Source organism: Rhinoderma darwinii, chromosome 2, assembly GCF_050947455.1.
Source record: "Rhinoderma darwinii isolate aRhiDar2 chromosome 2, aRhiDar2.hap1, whole genome shotgun sequence".
Lineage (NCBI taxonomy): Eukaryota > Metazoa > Chordata > Amphibia > Anura > Rhinodermatidae > Rhinoderma > Rhinoderma darwinii.
The window spans coordinates 314,068,032-314,088,688 of record NC_134688.1 but is presented as its reverse complement, the minus strand read 5'-3'; the positions used below and the strand labels follow the sequence as shown (position 1 = coordinate 314,088,688).

Below are 20,657 nucleotides of genomic sequence, written 5' to 3'. Positions count from 1 at the left end.
TATTTTTTCCCGACTCAGGAAATCTGCCGACAGGTTCTCTGAGCCTTTTAGGTGGACTGCAGAGACTGATAGGACATTTTCTTCTGCCCAACTGAAAATTTGTGTAGAGAGGGCCTGAAGAAGCGTGTGTCTTGTTCCCCCTTGATGGCGAAGAAAGGACACCGCTGTCGTGTTGTCCGATAAAATTCTTATATGCTTCCCTTTTATGATGGGTGAAGCTCTTATAAGTGTCTCCCATACGGCTTTTAGTTCTCTGAAGTTTGAGGACATCATCTTCATTTGAACAGGCCATGTGCCCTGAAAGTGCTGGTCTTGGATTACCGACCCCCAGCCGTGTTTGCTGGCATCTGTGGTAATCACTACATAAAGGAGAAGTTCTCCAGGGGACTCCCTTGTCTATGTTGTTTGTGCAGAGCCACCACAGGAGGGATGATTTCACAGTCTCGGAAATTTGAATTCAGGGAGTTCTGTTTTCGATCCCACTGGGACAAGATCAGATTCTGTAAGGGTCTGGAGTGAAATTGGCTCCATGGAATAGATTGGATGCAAGACGTCATCATTCCCAACATCCGCATACATTCCCTTATGGAACAGGCGTCTTTCCCCCAAAATTTCCTTACTTCTGCCAGTAGGAGTATTTGTTTCTCTCTTGGGAGGAAGGAATGTTGAAGGGAGGAGTCTAGCAGTACTCCTAAGAAGACCTTTGTTTTTGGGGAGGAAGACTCTACTTCTAAAAGTTGATTATCCATCCCAATTCCTGTAGTAGGGAAAGAACCTGTGACCGATAACTGTCTAAGATAGACGGAGTATCTGCCGTCAACAAAAAGTCGTCTAGATATGGTATAATTACTATACCCTGACTTCTTACGAATGCCATGATCTCTGCCATAATTTTTGTAAAAATTCTGGGGGCGGAGGAAATGCTGAAAGGGAGGCAGACGAACTGGAAGTGGAGAATGGAAGGACCGTCCTGAATTGCGAATCTGAGGAATCTCTGGTACGGCGGGTGGATAGGAACGTGATAATACGCATCCTTTAAATCGATCGTACACATTGATGCCTCTTCCCTTATTAGAGGAATAGTCGATCTGATAGACTCCATCTTGAATTTTCGATATATCACCGATTTGTTTAGGACCTTCAAGTTCATTATTGTCCTGTAGGAACCGTTTGGTTTTTTGACTAAGAAGATTTTAGAATAGTGGCCTTTGCATATTTCGTTGTGGGGAACTGGAGAAATGGCTCTCAATTTGAGTAGTTTCTGGACGTCCTGGATAAGGATCTGATGAAGGTCTTTTGCTTGGTACTGGGTTATTAGAAATTTCTCTGGAGGAATGGAGGAAAATTCTATTTTGTACCCTTCTTCTGTGATCTTTAGAACCCAGGGGTTCTGGGTTATTCTCGACCATTTGGGATAAAATTGTAGGAGTCTTCCTCCTATGCTCTTGGCGTCATTGCTTTGAGGGCTGGAATGAATTATTTGGGTTAAGGAGATATCCTCTACCCCTTTTTCCTCTGGGGTAACTCCAGCGACCGGACTTCCCTTTCCCGCTGTAGTTCTGTAAGGTAGGTTCCCTCTGTTGGCGAAACCTCCCCATCTGAGGGGGTGTTTTTGGTTTCTCTTCAGGAAACCCCTTTTTCCTATCTGCTGCATTCTCCAGCATGTTATCGAGGAGAGGACCGAACATCAGAGACCCTGTAAACGGGATAGAACACAATTTGTTCTTGGACTTCGTATCTCCTGACCACATTTAGAGCCATAATGCTCTTCTAGCAGCATTCGAGAGAGCCCCATTCCTGGCAGCAAATCTAATAGATTCCGCTGAAGCGTCTACCAAGAATCCGGTTGCCATTTTTAGTAAGGGTAGAGATTCTAATAGATCTTGTCGTGATGTCTTCATCATCAAATGGGTCTCCAGCTGGTTTAATCATATAAACATTGCTCTTGCTACTGATGTGGCCGCGATATTAGTCGAGATCAAAGCAGAGGAAGATTCCCACGCTCTTTTCAGTAGCCCGTCTGCCTTTCGGTCCATGGCGTCCTTCAACTGAGAGGAATCTTCAAATGGGATTGCGTTTTTTTTAGCAACCCTGGCTACTGGGACATCTACTTTTGGGATCTCATCCCAACGTTTAGTGTCTTCTGGATCAAAGAGAAGTCTGTTTTTAAAATCTCTTGAAATGAAGAGCCTTTTTTCTGAATCTTCCCATTCAGTTGTCACCATTCTTTTGAGGTTTTCTTTTACCGGAAAAACCTTTGTTTTCTTTTCCGTTAGACCTCCAAACATCTCATCCTGGATGGTATGTGGTTGGTCTTCTTCGGGAATATCCATGGTTTCCCGTATTGCTTGAACTAAGGTATCAGACATCTCGGAAGAGAAGAATTTTTTTTTCTCTTGAGTGGAAGAAGTTGAAGGCAAGAGTTCCTCTCCTTCTTCTAACTCGCCCTCTGTTAGGTAATAACACTCCTGCTCCGAGTCAGACCCCTGATTGGGGGGACAATATTTTTGATTCACTTCCATCCGTGGTCTTTTTGCCCGGGAGTGGGAGGGAGTTTCTTGAGGAGGGGCGAGGGAGGCTACTGACTGACCCACTTCTTCACGAATCATAGCCCTAAGTTCGGACATGAACGTTGGTTGTTCCTCCTTTAGTATTTTTGCAATACAATCCTGACACAATTGTTTCCTATGTGATTCTGGCAATTTTTTTGCACAAGTCGCACATTTTTTAACCTTCTTTTTATCAGTTTGTCTCTAAGTGGAATCTTTATCCTAGAGAAAACAGAAGGTAGGTAAAGTATGGTGTACATACATAAGGAGTCATAACCCTTACCCCAAGGGTGAGACTCACGTGACCCTGGGACATATCTGGGAGTTCCATCAGGACGAGGAAGTTCCATACCGCGACAGGTAACAGGCAATGCAATATGCAATCCACGAAAATAATCCAAGTTAGAGTTATCAGCTCTAACTACATACCTGTGCGTGTCCCTTTAAATGCGGTCGTTTTGAATTTCCCGCCTTCCAAGATGGCCACGGACCGGAAGTAGCCAGACGTCATTTCCGATCGGCTATTCGTCTTTCCTTGTAGTGCAGCCGCCATAGCCGGCGACTGAGGCTTGCTATGCGGCGCAGCGAGGATCCCTGCCGGTGCGTCCACGTCTATGGAGCTGCCGGCCCCCGCCTGGTCCGCGGCCAGGCCGAAGCCTGCTTGGGAATCCCCAGCCCCCACACACTACCCGAACCCTGCCTAGGATTCCTCCGGTAGGTGTCTCAGGGTGGGAGCTAAGGGACCCCTCGTTCGAGGGGTGTTAGCCTGGGCTTTAGGGGGAAGAGAAGGGGGAGTGCACGGACCCCCCGATCTTGCCCCCTGCCCGAGTTTCTTTTCCTGCACAATACAGGAGCGACGTCTCTCTGCTCCTGACCCTGTGGGGACAGGAAGAACACTGGCAAGGGGTGGTGGGAGGGGCCTTTTAACCTCTCTGTCTTCCTTTCCCTACAGAGCTCAATAGGGCAACCTCCTGTAGTGCTGTCATGAGGGATGTACTGGAAAAAACGATATATATTTGGTATCGCCGTAGTCGTATTGACCCACAGAATAAATTTAACATGTTGTTTTAATTGCACAGTGAATTCTGTAAAAACGGCGCGCAAAAAAACATGGAGGAATCGCTGTTTTTTTTCATTTTCTACCCCACAAATAATTATTTTCCCGTTTCCTAGTACATTATATGGCAAAATAAATAGTGCTACGAAAAACTACAACTCGTCCCGCAAAAATAAAGCCCTCATAGTACTATATCGATGGAAAAATAAAGACGTTATGGCTTTTGGAAGGTGGGGAGGAAAAAACAAAAATGAAAATCTGAAAAAGGGCTGCGGCGGGAACGGGTTAATCTTGTCTTGATTATTTTAACTTTCTGGAATTTGAACATTTGAAATCAAATTCTCCTACAAATAATATTATACAAAATTATACAATATCATTGCATTCCAAATTTGTTATTTTCTCTTCAGGTTACCTTATCCATCATCTTTTTGGTCTGTCCATAACGAATACGTAACCTTCGAGCTTGATAGTCAGTACAATTGGAGCAGGACACTAACTCTCTAAAGGCACCAGAGCCTGGAAACCAGGCTTCTAAATCCAGCTTCTTACTTGCTGCATGATTTAAAGAACCTAAAAAAATGAAAAAGTTGATGAAATAAAATAGACAACGTGCTGAAAAAAAGTCTTTACAATGTACAGCAGTGTGCATACCTGATACAATGTTTACAATACGGTATGGAATGCCCAATGCTTGGTAAAACTCTTCCGCAGTCTGAATCATCTCTTCAAATATTACCCATGATTTGTTATCATGAGGTGATGCATAAACAAACTGCTCAATCTAGGGTAGATATGATAAAGAACCAAAAAAAGATTAAAAGCAAAGTAAATTACAACTGAATGAAACTACCTAATAACATGACAATGCCTAAGATTAAAGGCTACGTAAAGGTTTGAAAGTTTGTTTTTCTTTAAATAAAAATGTGTGTGTTGATAAACTTTGTAAATACATTCTATTAAAAATTATTTTTACTTTTTAAGATACAGCTGTTTTGTATGCTGTATACAAAGCAGCTGTATCTAGCACTGAATTCTGTATCTATCAGGTCAGCGGCCCTGACAGGTACAGTAACAGCGGGTCCTGCGTGCCTCTAACATGAAGGATCGAGCTGTTCCCTATTACATCTGGGTTCAGAACTTAGAGGTGATCGATTACAGGTGGATCGCCGACACTGACCACGTCAGTCCTGCTGGACTGACTGATTCATCCCTCTGCGCAAGATACAACTGCTTTGTATACAGAAAAGAATCTTAGAGAGACTCTGTAACCACATTATAAGTGCCCTATCTCCTACATAAGGAGATGGGCGCTGTGATGTAGGCGACAGCAGTGTTTTTTTATTTAGAAAAACAATCTATTTTTACAACTTTGAGCGATTTTTAGCTTTATGCTAATTAGTTTCTTAATGCCCAAGTGGGCGTGTTTTTACTTTAGACCAAGTGGGCGTTGTACAGAGGAGTGTATGACGCTGACCAATCAGCGTCATACACTTCTCTCCATTCATTTACACAGCAGATAGCGCTATAGCTACAGTGAAGGAAATAAGTATTTGATCCCTTGCTGATTTTGTAAGTTTGCCTACTGTCAAAGTCATGAACAGTCTAGAATTTTTAGGCTAGGTTAATTTTACCAGTGAGAGATAGATTATATATATATATTAAAAAAAAAAAAAACGGAAGATCACATAGTCAAAATTATATATATTTATTTGCATTGTGCACAGAGAAATAAGTATTTGATCCCCTACCAACCATTAAGAGTTAAGCCTCCTCCAGACCAGTTACACGCTCCAAATCAACTTGGTGCCTGCATTAAAGACAGCTGTCTTAAATGGTCACCTGTCCACAGACTCAATTAATCAGTCTGACTCTAACCTCTACAACATGGGCAAGACCAAAGAGCTTTCTAAGGATGTCAGGGACAAGATCATAGACCTGCACAAGGCTGGAATGGGCTACAAAACCATAAGTAAGACCCTGGGTGAGAAGGAGACAACTGTTGGTGCAATAGTAAGAAAATGGAAGACATACAAAATGACTGTCAATCGACATCGATCTGGGGCTCCATGCAAAATCTCACCTCGTGGGGTATCCTTGATCCTGAGGAAGGTGAGAGCTCAGCCGAATACTGAATGGGGGGAACTTGTTAATGATCTCAAGGCAGCTGGGACCACAGTCACCAAGAAAACCATTGGAAACACATTACGCCGTAATGGATTAAAATCCTGCAGTGCCCGCAAGGTCGCACCTGCTCAAGAAGGCACATGTACAGGCCCGTCTGAAGTTTGCAAATGAACATCTGGATGATTCTGAGAGTGATTGGGAGAAGGTGCTGTGGTCAGATGAGACTAAAATTGAGCTCTTTGGCATGAACTCAACTCGCCGTGTTTGGAGGAAGAGAAATGCTGCCTATGACCCAAAGAACACCGTCCCCACTGTCAAGCATGGAGGTGGAAAAATTATGTTTTGGGGGTGTTTCTCTGCTAAGGGCACAGGACTACTTCACCGCATCAATGGGAGAATGGATGGAGCCATGTACCGTCAAATCCTGAGTGACAACCTCCTTCCCTCCACCAGGACATTAAAAATGGCTCGTGGCTGGGTCTTCCAGCACGACAATGACCCGAAACATACAGCCAAGGCAACAAAGGAGTGGCTCAAAGAGAAGCACATTAAGGTCATGGAGTGGCCTAGCCAGTCTCCAGACCTTAATCCCATCGAAAACTTATGGAGGGAGCTGAAGATCCGAGTTGCCAAGCGACAGCCTCGAAATCTTAATGATTTACAGATGATCTGCAAAGAGGAGTGGGCCAAAATTCCATCTAACATGTGTGCAAACCTCATCATCAACTACAAAAAACATCTGACTGCTGTGCTTGCCAACAAGGGTTTTGCCACCAAGTATTAAGTCTTGTTTGCCAAAGGGATCAAATACTTATTTCTCTGTGCACAATGCAAATAAATATATATAATTTTGACTATGTGATTTTCAGTTTTTTTTTTAAATATAATCTATCTCTCACGGGTAAAATTAACCTAGCCTAAAAATTCTAGACTGTACATGTCTTTCACAGTGGGCAAACTTACAAAAACAGCAAGTGATCAAATACTTATTTCCTTCACTGTATATCGCTATGTGCAGCCACATAAACACACCATAACGTTACTGAAGTGTCCTGACCATGAATATACATTACCTCCAGCCAGGACGTAATGTGAATTCAGAATCCTGAATCTTTTCTGTGAGATTTCAAGCAAGGCAAACGTAATCTCTTTTTCAATGACAGTATACAGCGTAATCTCGCGAGATTATGTTTGCCTTGCTGGAAATCTCACAGAAAAGATTCAGAAGTGTCAGGATTCTGAATACACATCACATCCTGGCTGGAGGTAATGTATATTCATTGTCAGGACACTGCAGTAATGTTATAGTGTGTTTATGTGGCTGCACATAGCTATATCGCTATGTGCTGTGTAAATGAATGGAGAGTGTATGACACTGATTGGTCACTGATTGGTCAGCGTCATACACTCCTCTGTACAACGCCCACTTGGTCTAAAGTAAAAACACGCCCAGTTGGAGGGCGTGGCCTGGCACTGATGTGAGCGGTCGCACGGCACTTCGGCTCTGAGTAGTGTGAAGGACGATTTATTTGCTTATATTCTCTGTATGAAATTACATTGTGAATTATCAAGCAGGTGGCCGAATTACTAAGATATGTATTATGTGAAAGTGATGATAATGTTTAAATGATTTCATTTCGTGCAGCCGCGTCTTGTCTGGAGTTCCCATCTTGGTTCTTTTGTAGTGAATAGAAAAGTCATTGTTCCTTTAATACAAGTAATGTTGATTTCGTATGTTTTATCTTTGACCTTGGTTCCCATGCGAAGATGGACAGGGAGTGAGATGGGGGGATGGCAAGTATGCGTGAGGGAAGGTCTCCCCCATCTCCACGAGGACATTCTGTCCAAAAGAGAGATAAGAAACCTGTAAGCCTAATGTGTGAAGAATTATAATGATGTATCTGGGATGTACGTTATGATATGCTTTTTACTGAATAACAAATATTGTCACATTGTCTGATTGGTTAACCTCAAGCCTACACCCCTTCTGAATTTCAGTTTAACAGTTTGAGTTTGGTAATAAATCCTTCAGATGAGAATTTTGAACATTTCAGCGTGTCTGTGTGTTTTCTTCTCGTCTCTCGATATATATCGGTGAAATATCCTAATTAGGATTCTGACTAATGGAGTCTGGCCTTGAGAGCCTGTTGGGACTCGTATAAATTTCAGTCTAATATATTTTGAGCGATGGATTTCCACGACAGTAGCGATCCCTATTACTTATCCTGCGGAGGAATTACTGTGGCCACCATTCCTTACCAGCTGAGGAGAAAGGGTAAGAGACACACGAGGAGCAAAATGGGACCTTCTAAGGCGGCAGGGGCGGTGGAAAAGTTGAAAGAATTTGCCCGGTGCTCGTCCCAAGATGGCGCCCGCAGTGAGCCTTCACAGCATGTGGTGGAGGGGCCGGCGAGGATGCCTGGAATGCAGACTGCTACACTTCTACCTACTGAGGCAAAAGCCCAGCCCGGACTGACTCTGCAGCAGGTATCTGCGACACTGCTGGCGGCGATATTAGAGACCAAGACCTCGGTCACTACTAAAATTGAAGAGGTTAAGGTGGATGTTGGTCTCCTGAGACAGGGTCTGCACAATTTGAAAGACCGGGTAGCCCATACTGAAACCAGGATCTCTGATTTGGAGGACCGTACTGCGACTATACCTCAAACACTCCGTGACCTTTCTGGTAAGGTGGAGTTATGGCGCCAGAAGGCTGATTTGGAAAACAGGCTGAGGAGAAATAATTTGCGAATCATAGGCCTCCCTGAACGGGTAGAAGGCTCTCGTCCGGATGAATTTACGGAGAAATGGCTGAAAGATTTGTTTCCAGACACTTCGTTTTTGTAGGCTTTTGCGGTGGAACGTGCACACAGGGTTCCAGCTAGGCCGCCACCTCCAGGAGCGAATCCTCGACCATTCCTGGCGAGATTGTTGAATTGTAAGGACCGGGATCTGGTCCTGCAGGCTGCCAGGCGTAAGGGGGCGATTAAAGTGGATAACGCCACGGTGTCTATTTTTCCTGATTTCTTCCCGGAGCTACAACGCCAACGAGCAGAATTTGCGCTGATTAAAAGGAGACTGCGGGACCGACAGACTCCCTACTCTTTGGCCTATCCAGCTCGCCTGAGAGTTGTGGATGGAGACAGAGCGGTTTTCTTTACCAATCCTGAGGAGGTGGATGAGTGGCTGTTGAGAAACAAGAGGTCGCCTCGACACTGAATTTTGAGGACTTGGTGACTAGGAAGAAATGGTGACTATGTATCCTGAACGGACATTTGCTGTTGTATACTTGTGGCCTTTTCACATGGGGAGTGCACGGCTCTCTGTTTAATGCATATTGCCTCGCTTTACAAGTGCTATCTTATACCTCTGCTTGCTTGACTGATGATCAGACTGTTTTGTAGTTATTTTTACAGATCCTGTCAGATTAAGTGCATTAATATGAAGTTATATATTCCTCTTGCTCCATCGAGGGGATCCTGTTTATGGGGATGTTTCTCTTATAAGATTTGGCACAGTAATGCATATTATAGGGGGGAACTAATGGAGTACGCAGGCTGTTTTGTGAGTCCACTGTGTACACTCCTTAACGGTGGAAACTACCCCCTTCCTTATTTGGTATATAAGTCACAAGCTCCTGTTGAGCTCCAGATGGCTTCCTATGTTTCTATATGTTTAAAGTTTCTGATCTCTGTACTAGATCTTGTCATGCGAAAAGTACGATTCAGAATGGGATTTGGCTATGTGATGCATGTCCTTCTTTGGGGGAGGAGGTGGGGTGGGTTGGTTGGGCTGACATTAATGCGCAGTGGGATTGCTCAGTATGGCATCACTTAAGTTTTTGTCCTGGAATGTGAGGGGCATGGGGACACCTAGGAAACGTAACATGACTTTCTCTATGCCTAGGAAATTGAATCCACATATAGTAGGTCTTCAGGAGACGCATTTGACAGCTGACACAGTTCATTTTTTATGTAAATCTTGGATTCAGTGGGGCAGGCATTCTACAAGGTCTTCTTCTACGGGGGTGTCCTTGTTGGTACAAAGAACTCTCAGGTGGGAAGTGCTGCATGCTAAAATTGATGATGAGGGAAGATACGTATTTGTTCACGCTAATATTAATTCCATTCCTTAGGTTGTAATGGGTGTATATAACCCACCGCCTGGTTCTTTGGCGCTGATTGGGGAAGCCGTGTCTTTTATCTCTGCTTATCAAGAGGCCAGAGTGATCCTTCTGGGAGATCTTAATCTTACAATGGATTTGTCTATAGATCGGTTCATGCTGCGGGGGGAGGCTGGAGTTCTGCCAGGTACCTCTCCGCTGGCCTCTCTTATGGATGAGATAGGGTGGATAGATTTATGGAGAGTGAGTCACCCGGGCATTCGTGAGTTTACATGTCACACACCACAGTTTAATGCACTGTCTCATATAGATTATATTTTTGGCACATCCTCTTTCTTCAACTCTGTGTTAAATATCTCCCTAGGGCTATATCGGAGCATAGCCCGATACTTCTTCAATTACTGAAACCTGATGTGGGTCTGAGGGGAGCTATTAAGATACACCCATTTTGGCTTCAATTAGTCAAACTTAACGATAGGATCCCAGATCAGCTTGATGTATTTCTAGAGGCACATAGGCAGGAGCAGAATGGTCTGTTATTGTGGGATACATTGAAATCATATTTGAGAGGTTGTTTGAAATCATCGATATCTTATGTGAAGCGTTCCTCAGCTCAAAAGGAAACGGATCTGGCAGTTCGGTGTAGGGATTTGGAGGCCGCATTTGTAGGTGACCCCTCTTCACATAATAGGGATGCTTGGCTCTCGGTGGGGAGGGATTATCTGTTGCTACTGCAGGAGAAGGCAGATCGTAGGATTTTTTTTACTGGCCAATCCTTTTTTGAATTGGGGAACCAATCCAGCAAATTATTGGCTCAAGTTGTGAGACAGAATAATATGTCTCCACCAGTTTTGCATATTCGTAATGCCCAAAATGATCTTATTAATACCTATCAGGATATAATGGAACAATTTGCGGGTTTCTATAGGGACTTATATACTTCCAGGGTTGGACACTCTTTGGTAGACTTGGAGGGTTATTTGGATGGAATTCAGTTTCCACAATTGTCTTCTGATGGAAGTGCACTGCTTGAGGCTCCCTTCACAGTGGAAGAGATTTCTGAATGTATTTTGGATATGACTAAGGGTAAGGCCTCGGGTCCTGATGGGATTCCGTTGGAAGTCTATATACAATATTATGATATATTGTCAACTCAACTCCTATCTTTGTTTGAGGCGAGCTTTACGGTGGGTGACGTGCAAGACTCCATAAAAGATGCTACTATTGTAGTTATTCTAAAACCAGGAAAGAATCCAGAGGAATGTGGATCTTATCGACCGATTTCATTGCTTAACATAGACTATAAGATTCTGACCAAACTTCTGGCTAATAGATTGGCTCGTGTCATAAAAGAAGTTATACATATATTCGGACCAATCCGGATTTATACCCGGGAAATCTACCTCGGATAGTATATGTAGAGCTCAAGTGGTCGCGCAGATCGGGTGGTGGGAGCAGCAGGATTGGGCATTGGCATCCTTAGATGCGGCCAAGGTGTTTGATTCCGTTGAGTGGACATATCTTTTTGAGGTTTTTAGGCGATTTGGGTTTGGGACCACCTTTATTAAATGGATTAATGTCATATATAAAAGATCCTCGGGCTTCTGTGGTGGTCAATGGGATCTTGTCCCCTTCCTTTTGTCTCCATAGAGGCACGAGGCAGGGGTGCCCATTGTCACCTCTGCTATTTGCACTGGCCATAGAACCCTTGGCTATCCGCATCCGGTGTGATGCGGCCCTTCAGGGTATTCAGATTGGGCCGCGAGAAAATCGCATAGGGATGTATGCCGATGATATGTTACTTTTTTTGGCCAACCAGAATGCCTCGCTACCTAGAGCTATGAGGATGATGGAGATGTTTAGTAGTTCTTCTGGCCTACATATTAACTGGAGTAAATCCTACCTCATGCCTCTTCATTCCAATAATTGTGGGTGGGATTCGCATTTTCAGGGTTTACAGGTTGTGCATAGTTTTAAATATTTGGGTATATGGATTTCTCGTGACAGTTCACATTCATATGATGTAAATGTATATCCCTTACTCTCCTATTTAAAGGATAAATTTGCAGTCTGGAAAGCGCTTCCCTTATCGGTAGCAGGTAGAATTAACCTCCTTAAAATGATTGTGTTACCTAAAATGTAATATATATTGGAGAATGCAGACACACTGGTCCCTAAAAAGTTCTTTAATTTGGTTAACTCTCTATTCTCTCCATTCATTTGAAGGAAGGGTAGGCATAAACTCAAGCTAGGTACTCTGCAGAGACCTAAACAGTTGGCTGGAGCGGCCCTACCGGATGTGTTTCTTTATTATTTGGCAGGTCAGCTGTGTTATATTCGGCTATGGATATCAGATGAGCCTATATCAAATGCTGAGCATCATGTGGCCCATTTTCTCAGAGTCCCTAATTTGTTGCCCATTTTAGCCCTAGACACTCTCTTCCACTAATTAAACTAGCGAAGCAGGTTTGGTCTCATGCAAAGAAAATGTTAAAACATACCGATATTGTTGCTGAAACGCCTATCTGGTCCAACCACGGTTTGCCTCACTTTCTGGGTTTCCATGATCAGGCATTTTGGGAGGGTTTGGGGGTTACACAACTGAAACATTTGATTAATGATGATGGCCATACTTTGTCAGCCAGGGAGATACAGGACACATTCCAGGTACCTGAGAGGGATACATTTAGTTGTGTACAACTACACCATGTACTACGGTCTCGATTTAGGCACGCTCAGGCCCCAATATCTTCTTTGCCGCTTATAGGGATACTCCGAACACAAGGCCCACGGGGGTTGATATCCGTTGTATATACATTCCTTCTATCTCAGAGGTTAGCCCGCGCTGAATGTACGGTGGAACTCAAATGGATGGGGCTGATCCCTGCTTTGTCTGAAGGGGATTGGCTGGATGCAATGTCTTCACACCTTTTGGTATCGCCTGCGGCGAATAATAGAATGACTCAACTATATATCATTCATAGATGCTATATTACTCCCACCAGGTTATTGCATATGGGCAGAGTTTCCTCGGCGACTTGTAAAAGATGCCAGCATGATCGGGCTGACTTTGACCATATGATGTGGCACTGCCCGGTAATTGCCAGTTTCTGGAGAGAGGTTACAGAATTCCTCTCTTCAATACTGGATAAACGAGTTCCTTGTGAGCCTGGTATATGTTTATTGGGTCTGCTTCCATTGGATTTTTGGTCTCATTATGAAGGTATATTCTTACGTGAGACTCTTCATGGCCAGGAAGGCCATCGCCATTCGCTGGATGGGGGACCTTAATCCAACAGTTTCACAATGGAAGAAGTTGATTAACTCTGTACTATCCTATGTCAATCTGGTGTACAAACATCAGGGGTGTCAGCATAAGTTTGATGGTTTGGGGCCGGTGGTGCACGTCGCCCCTTGCATCTTTCGGCGTGGGAGACCTCAGGTCTTCCTTATCTCCACATGGGATATCTGATGGTTGAAGTGGTGTGGGTGTGGGTCATAACGTTGGGAGGTTGCATCTTCTGAATGTAAAGTGTGATCAGACCTGGAATGTACAGTACTTTAATGTATCGCTATTTGCATTTGTCTAACTTTTCCCTCTCACTGTGCTATTAGCATTCTGTGCTGTGCCGTGTATCGGTGTTCCACATCCCATTACTATTTGTACAAGGAGATCAATGTTGTTCTTTTATTTTTGTTACATGAGAAATGGGTTTCTTATAGGTCACTCAATATGTTATGATTATCATATCTATGTATCACTTACTTAACAATAAACCGAGTTTAAAAAAAACAAAAAACACGCCCAGTTGGGCATTAAGTAATTAGCATAACTCGGAGCCGAAGTACTGTTCTACCGCTCACATCAGTGCCCAGCCACGCCCCCAGTAAAAAAATGTAATCAAATGTACAAAGTTTATTAACACAAACTAATACACATTTTTATTTAAAAAACAACTTTCAAATATTTATATAGCCTCTAAAGAGGATATGTCACTAATTTAGTAATACCCTATCTCCTAGCTAATCTAATAGTAGCTGTAACACTGATAATGCTAGTTTGTCCCAAAATGTTTATTATTTTAAAAGTTATGAGCTTTTTTTCTAAATATGCAAATGAGCCTATACTTGACAAATGGGTGTCAACACCAGCGATTCTCCTGAGGTGGAGCTACCCCACAGCCTCTGACGCTGTCCTATCAGCATGAAGCTGCTTCACACAGTGTTTAAAGACGGTGGCTGGAGGGAAGGGGGATTACTTAAAACAGCCATATCTCGGGCTGTGGACCACCTAGAACAGCAGTTGGTGGCATATCAAATATGGGATTCTAATCTTTCATATGACCCCAGGAAAAACCGGAGAAATCACCAGTTGAGAACACAGTCGGGAATGGAAGATGTATACTACTGTATATGATCACACAGTGCTGCTGGGCAGGGAAGAAGAAGAAGCTCTATGCTGATTGGACAGCATCAAACAGAAAACATTACACTGCCCAGAGTGAAAAGAAAGAGTCTCCTCCTATTTGGCTATTATAGCCATATTCGCATATTTAGAAAAATGCTCATAACTTTGCAAATAACGTTTTTAGTGCCTATTAGATTAGTTAGGCGATAGGGAATTAATAGACTAGTGACAGATTCTCTTTAAAGAGGCTCCGTCACCAGATTATAAGTGCTCTATCTCCTACATAATGTGATCGGCGCTGTAATGTAGATAACAACAGTGGTTTATATTTTGAAAGACGATCATTTTTGAGCAAGTTATGAGCAATTTTAGATTTATGCTAATTAGTTTCTTAATGGCCAACTGGGCGTTGTACAGGGGAGTGTATGACGCTGACCAATCAGCGTCATACACTCCTCTGTACAACGCCCACTTTGTAAAAAGTAAAAACACGCCCAGTTGTCTATTATGAACAATTTTAGCTTTATGCTAATTAGTTTAACTCCGTGAAAAATGATCGTGTTTCAAAATAGAAACCACTGTTGTCTACATTACAGCGCCGATAAGATTATGTAGGAGATAGCGCACTTATAATCTGGTGACAGAGCCTCATTAAGGAAATTTTGGATATTCATCTGAAATAGATAAAGCAAAAGTAAACGTGTAACAAAGACTGATCCTTTTCTTTTGGCAATATATAGAGGAAGAAGACAAACTATGCATATTATACCCTTAGCTCTGAATTACCTTCTCAAACTGGTGCACTCTAAAAATGCCTCGTGTATCCCTTCCATGGGAACCTACTTCCTGACGGAAGCAAGTGGACAGACCTGCATAACGTATCGGTAAGTCTTCAGGCTTCAACCATTCATCACGATGCAAAGCAGCAATTGGCTGTTCTGAAGTAGCAATCAGATACTTCTCGTCAATGGACCCATCATCGTTTTTTTCACTGCCTTTTCCAATCACCTAACGTGAAAAGAAAAATGATAAATTGTTTGTTTACTGCATTGTCTAACTAGACAGGAATTACATCATATACATAGTTAGTACGGTTGAAAAAAAAGACAAAATGTCCATCAAGTTCAACCAAGGGATGGGAAAAGGGAAGGTAAAAATTTCTTCGTATAGGAGCTAATATTTTTGTGTTCTAGGAAATTATCTAAGCCTTTTTTAAAGCAATCTACTGTCCCTGCTGTGACCATCTCCTGCGGTAGACTATTCCATAGATTCACAGTCCTTACAGTAAAGAACGCTTGTCGCCTCTGCAGGTTGAACCTTTTTTTCCTCCAGACGGAGGGAGTATTACATGGAACACGATTTCACCATATTTTTTGTATGTGCCATTAACCCCTTAAGGACATGGACTAGTTTGCATGTTCAGGACGGAGCCTGTTTTGGCCTTGTAGACGCAGCCCCATTATTCAAATCTAACATATTTCACTTTATGTAGTAATAACCTTGGAATGCTTTTACATATCCAAGCGATTCTGAGATTGTTTTCTCGTGACGCATCATACATTAAGTGGTAAAATTGTGTCGATACATGCGAAAAACTGTGCAAAAAAATTGAATTTTTCTAAGTTTAAATGTATCTGCTTGTAAGACACAAAATAAATGCTAATTAACATTTCCCACATGTCTGCTTTAGATTGGCATCGTTTTTTGTACATCATTTTATTTTTCTAGGACGTTAAAAGGCGCAGAACTTTAGCAGCAATTTCTCACATTTTTAAGAAAATTTCAAAAGCCTATTTTTGCAGGGACGAGTTCAGTTGTTAAGTGGTTTTCAGGGGCCCATACAATGAAAACCCCCATAAATCACCCCATTTTAAAAACTGCACCCCTCAAAGTATTCAAAACAGCATTTAGAAAGTTTATTAACCCTTTAGGCGTTTCACAAGAATTACAGCATTTACAACTACACAAAATTTACAAATTTCATTTTTTTTTTTTGCAGAAATTCATTTTTAATCCTTTTCTTTCTGTAGCACAGAAGGTTTTACCAGAGAAACGCAACACAATATTTATTGCCCAGATTCTGCAGTTTTTAGAAATATCCCACATGTGGCCCTAGTGTGCTAACTCGCTAAAACAAAGACCGCCGAATTAAAGGAGCACCTAGAGGATTTTGGGGCCTTCTTTTTATTCTAATATATTTTAGACACCATGTCAGGTTTGAAGAGGTCTTGTGATGCCGAAACAGTGGAAACACCAACAAAAAGACACCATATGGCAAACTACACTCCTCAAGGAATTTATCAAGGGGTATAGTGGGCATTTTGACACCACGGTTTGTTTGCTGAATTTAGTGGAACGAAGGCGTGAAAATGAAAATCAACGTTTTTTCCTATAAAACTTAAAAATGTTAAATTTTTACAAAGCATAAAAGGAAAACGCCCCATTATTTGAAAAATAATTTCTCCAGATTACGGCAGTACCCCATAAGTGGTAATAAACTGCTGTTTGGACACACGTCAGGGGTCAAAAGGGAAGGATGACCATTTGGAGCTTAAATTAGCTGGAATGGTTTTTGGGTGCCATGTCGCATTTGCAAAGTGCCTGCGAGACCAAAACAGTAGGAAAACCCCAAAAAGTGATCCCATTTGGGAAACTACACCCCTTAAGGAATCTATCTAGGAGTATAGTAAGCATTTAGACCCCACTGGTCTTTTTCAGATTTTATTGGCATTAGGCCGTAAAAATAAATCTCAACATTTATTCCACAAAAAAGTTGAATGTTTTCATTTTCACACAGGATAAAGAAGAAAAAGCACCCCAACATTTGTAAAGCAATTTCTTCCGAATAAACTGCTGTTTGGACACACGGCAGGGCTCAGAAAGGCAGGAGAGCTATTTGGCATTCAGATTTTGCCGGATTGGTTTTTGGGTGCCATGTCGCATTTACAAAACCCTAGTGGTACCAGAGTACAGTGGAAGCCCCCAAGAAGTGACCCCATTTTGGAAACTACACCCCTCAAGGCATTTTATGTGGTGTAGCGAGCATTTTGCCCCCACAGGTGTTTTTCCATTAGTAATTAACCCCATCCCGACATTTGACGTATGGTTACGTCATAGCCGGGTAAGGGAAGTATAGAACGGGCTCACAGAGTGAACCCGCTCCATACGATGCGGAGGTCGGCTGTATCTTACAGCCGACACTTCACAGTAATGAGCGGGATCGCACTCGACTTGATCATGCTCGTTTAACTCGTTAAATGCCGCGGTCAATAGCGACCGCGGCATTTAAAATCGCTAGAAAGAGGAGGGCGAACCCCTCTAGCAGCTCATCGCGCCCCCCGCAATGCAATCGCGGGGTGGCGATGGTTGTTATGGCTGCCTGGGGGCCTAATGAAGGCCCCCAGGTCCGCCATCTTTCCGCTCCTACTAAGCCCTTCCTCTGGCAAGGCTTAATAGAAGCCTGTCAGAAAGACGATATACTGCAATACATTAGTATTGCAGTATATCATGCAAGCGATCCAACGATTGCTGGTTGAAGTCCCAAATAAGTTCAAAAAAAATAAAAATAAAAACCTTTTCCCATTTTTCCCCTAGAGAATAGTAAAAAACTAAATAATTGGTATCGCCGCATCCGTAAAAGTCTGAACTATTACAATATATCATTATTTAACTGGCACGGTGTATGCCGTAAAAAAAAAAACATGGGTGTTTTTTTTTTGTGTTCACTGTGCGGGAAAAATAACATTAACCGTTTCATTTTGTTCTATAATAAATTGCTAATTATAGAAAAAAGTCAGTGTTTGTTTTTATTAACTTGAAACTTTTTTCAACGTTATTTTTTTGTCCCACTAGGGAAGTTGAGGGCGTGCGCCTCTGATCTTTACTCTAATGCATTGCACTACCCACATAGCGTAATGCATCAGAGCTGTCAATCATTCACTGAAAGAAAGCCTATTAGGTCCCGTCTGAGGGCAGCGTAAGGGAATACAGTGTCTTGCAGCCATCACTAGAAAGTGTAGCAGAGAGCGTTTATAGGCGTTAGCCGGAATGTCGCAGTGATGGAGGAGGAAGAAGGCCGCATCCATGTTACAGGTGGTGTCAGTTACTTGGAAGATCACCCTCTTAACTCCCTCCCAGAATTCTGTTAGAAGTGTGCAAGACCAGAAAGTGTGAAGAAGGGTACCATTGTCCATACCGCACCGCCAACAAAGAGGCGAGACGGTCGGGAAAATGCGATGGAGACGGACCGGAGTTCTATACCATCGTGAAAGCAGTTTGAAGCTAGCTTCCTGATATCGTGAACTAATTGAAGTTTTGTGTGATAGGGTGAGAATTTGGGCACTCTGACATGTGGTAAGTGTGATCCCCAGATCAACCTCCCCTTCAGAAATGTATCCAGGCGTCGGTAAGTCCAGCGGGTTTAGAAGCAGACGGTAAATCGTGGATAGAGTATGGCGAGCCGGATCTTTGCCGACATATCGATTCCAGCTGGGATCTAGGGGCATGGAAAAGAGCCGGGGAAGGCAATGAGGAGCAGAAGTGGCGGAGTTGAAATATACGCCAGTAACCCAAGGGGGGGAGGTCAGGCATTCGTGTCAGCTCCGCGAGAGAGAGCCACTCTGAGTTTTTCAGGAAGTGTTCTGCCCTAAATACCCCTGCCGACAACCAGGACTTGAACACCGGATCAGACATCCCAGAAGGGAAGGAGGGATTTCCCAGGATCGGAGTCATGGGAGAGTAAAGAGGGAGAAGATTCGATCGAACTGTAGGGAGAGCACAACAACGGAGCGTAGGGCCGATTGTGGGGTGATGGAGAAGAGTTGTGAGAAGTCCCCGTTTCATCCACGGAATCGTCTCTAAAGAAAAGCCTTGCTCCAGACCTATCCAGGCATTAAAGGGGGCATGCTTGCACCAGTCCACCACTCGAGACAGATGGGCTGAGATGTAGTACGAGCGGATGTCGGGAAGTGCCAATCCCCCCGTCTCCCAGGAACGGCACAGGAGCGTTTGACTGAGACGTGGATGTTTGCCATTCCACACAAATGACTTTTGAATGGTGTTAATCACTTTGAAAAATGAAGGGGGGATTGCTATCGGAAGGGCTTGGAAGAGGTAAAGTAGTCGGGGTAGAACATTCATCTTAAAAATCGTGCAGCGGCCCATCCACGTAAATGTGCCTCCCGACCATCTGGCACAATCTGCTTTCACTTCAGTAAGGAACCCAGGGAAGTTTAAGTTATAGAGCTCCTTCAGGTCCGCCGGGATACACACGCCCAGGTATTTAAGGGCCACCGGATTCCATTTGAAACTGAAAGATTGCTCTAGTGTAGACAACAGGGCGGGGGGAAGGGAGACATTCATGGCCTCGGATTTGGAAACATTTATTTTAAAATTAGAAAGGCTGGAAAAGCGACTAAACTCCTGCATCAGATTCGGGAGGGAGACAGAAGGGTTAGTAAGAAAGAATAACAGGTCGTCTGCGTATGCTGCTACTTTGGTGACCCGGGATCCCTCTCCTATTCCCGTAATGTCCTGATTCGCACGTACATGTCTTAAGAATGGTTCCAGAGTACGGATAAAAATCAAAGGGGACAAGGGGCAGTCCTGGCGGGTCCCATTATGGATTGCAAAATCATCTGACAGGATACCATTCACACGAACCCTAGCGGAAGGGCAGGAGTACAATGACATTATCCAACCCATCATTTGAGGACCCAGTCCGAGTCGGAGAAGTGTTTCCTCCATGTACGTCCAGTTAACTCTGTCAAATGCTTTTTCAGCATCCGTGGACAGAAGCATAAATGGTATACGGAACATTTTGGACTGGTGTATGAGATTGATCGCTTTTGTAGTGTTGTCCCGGGCCTCTCGTCCTAACATGAACCCCGCCTGATCAAGATGGATTACCTCACCAAGCAAGGGGGCCAACCGCATTGCCAAAATCTTGGCAAAGAGTTTAATATCTGCGTTAAGCAGTGAGATTGGCCTGTAGCTGGAGCACTGCGAGGGGTCTTTCCCCGGTTTGGGAATCACTGCTATATGGGCCCTGAGTGCATCTGGAGGGACGCGTGTGGAGGATGATATAGAATTCAAAGATGACAATAAATGCGGACCAAGGCAGGAGATAAATTTTTTATAGTAGGGAAGCGTGAAACCATCAGGCCACGAGGCCTTACCAGCAGCGGAATTTTTAAGCGCATCAGTTCGTTCGATCATGGTAATCGGTTCTTCCAAGGCAGAGAAAAACCTCCACTGCCAAGGGCGGCAATCCCGAGTCCGAAATATAGGATTGGATATGTGCTCGGAAATCGTTTGACACCGTGGCCGGGTTGGTGGAATCTGTGTTGTAAAGAGAGGCATAGAAATCGCGGAACTGTGCAGGTATGTCCAGAG

The 20,657-nt window shown here is 43.4% G+C and overlaps 1 protein-coding gene across 2 annotated transcripts in view; it reads right to left on the bottom strand.

Moving 5' to 3' along the window:
* SARS1 (seryl-tRNA synthetase 1) overlaps nucleotides 1-20,657 on the bottom strand; it is a 193,354-nt gene that overhangs the window by 48,208 nt on the left and 124,489 nt on the right. For both annotated transcript variants that reach the window (XM_075853538.1, XM_075853537.1), the window contains 3 exons: nucleotides 15,051-15,272; nucleotides 4,261-4,390; nucleotides 4,022-4,179 (listed from right to left, as the gene is read on the bottom strand). In XM_075853538.1, the coding sequence (XP_075709653.1) occupies nucleotides 4,022-4,179; nucleotides 4,261-4,390; nucleotides 15,051-15,272 (510 nt within the window). The remainder of the gene's footprint in view (nucleotides 1-4,021; nucleotides 4,180-4,260; nucleotides 4,391-15,050; nucleotides 15,273-20,657) is intronic.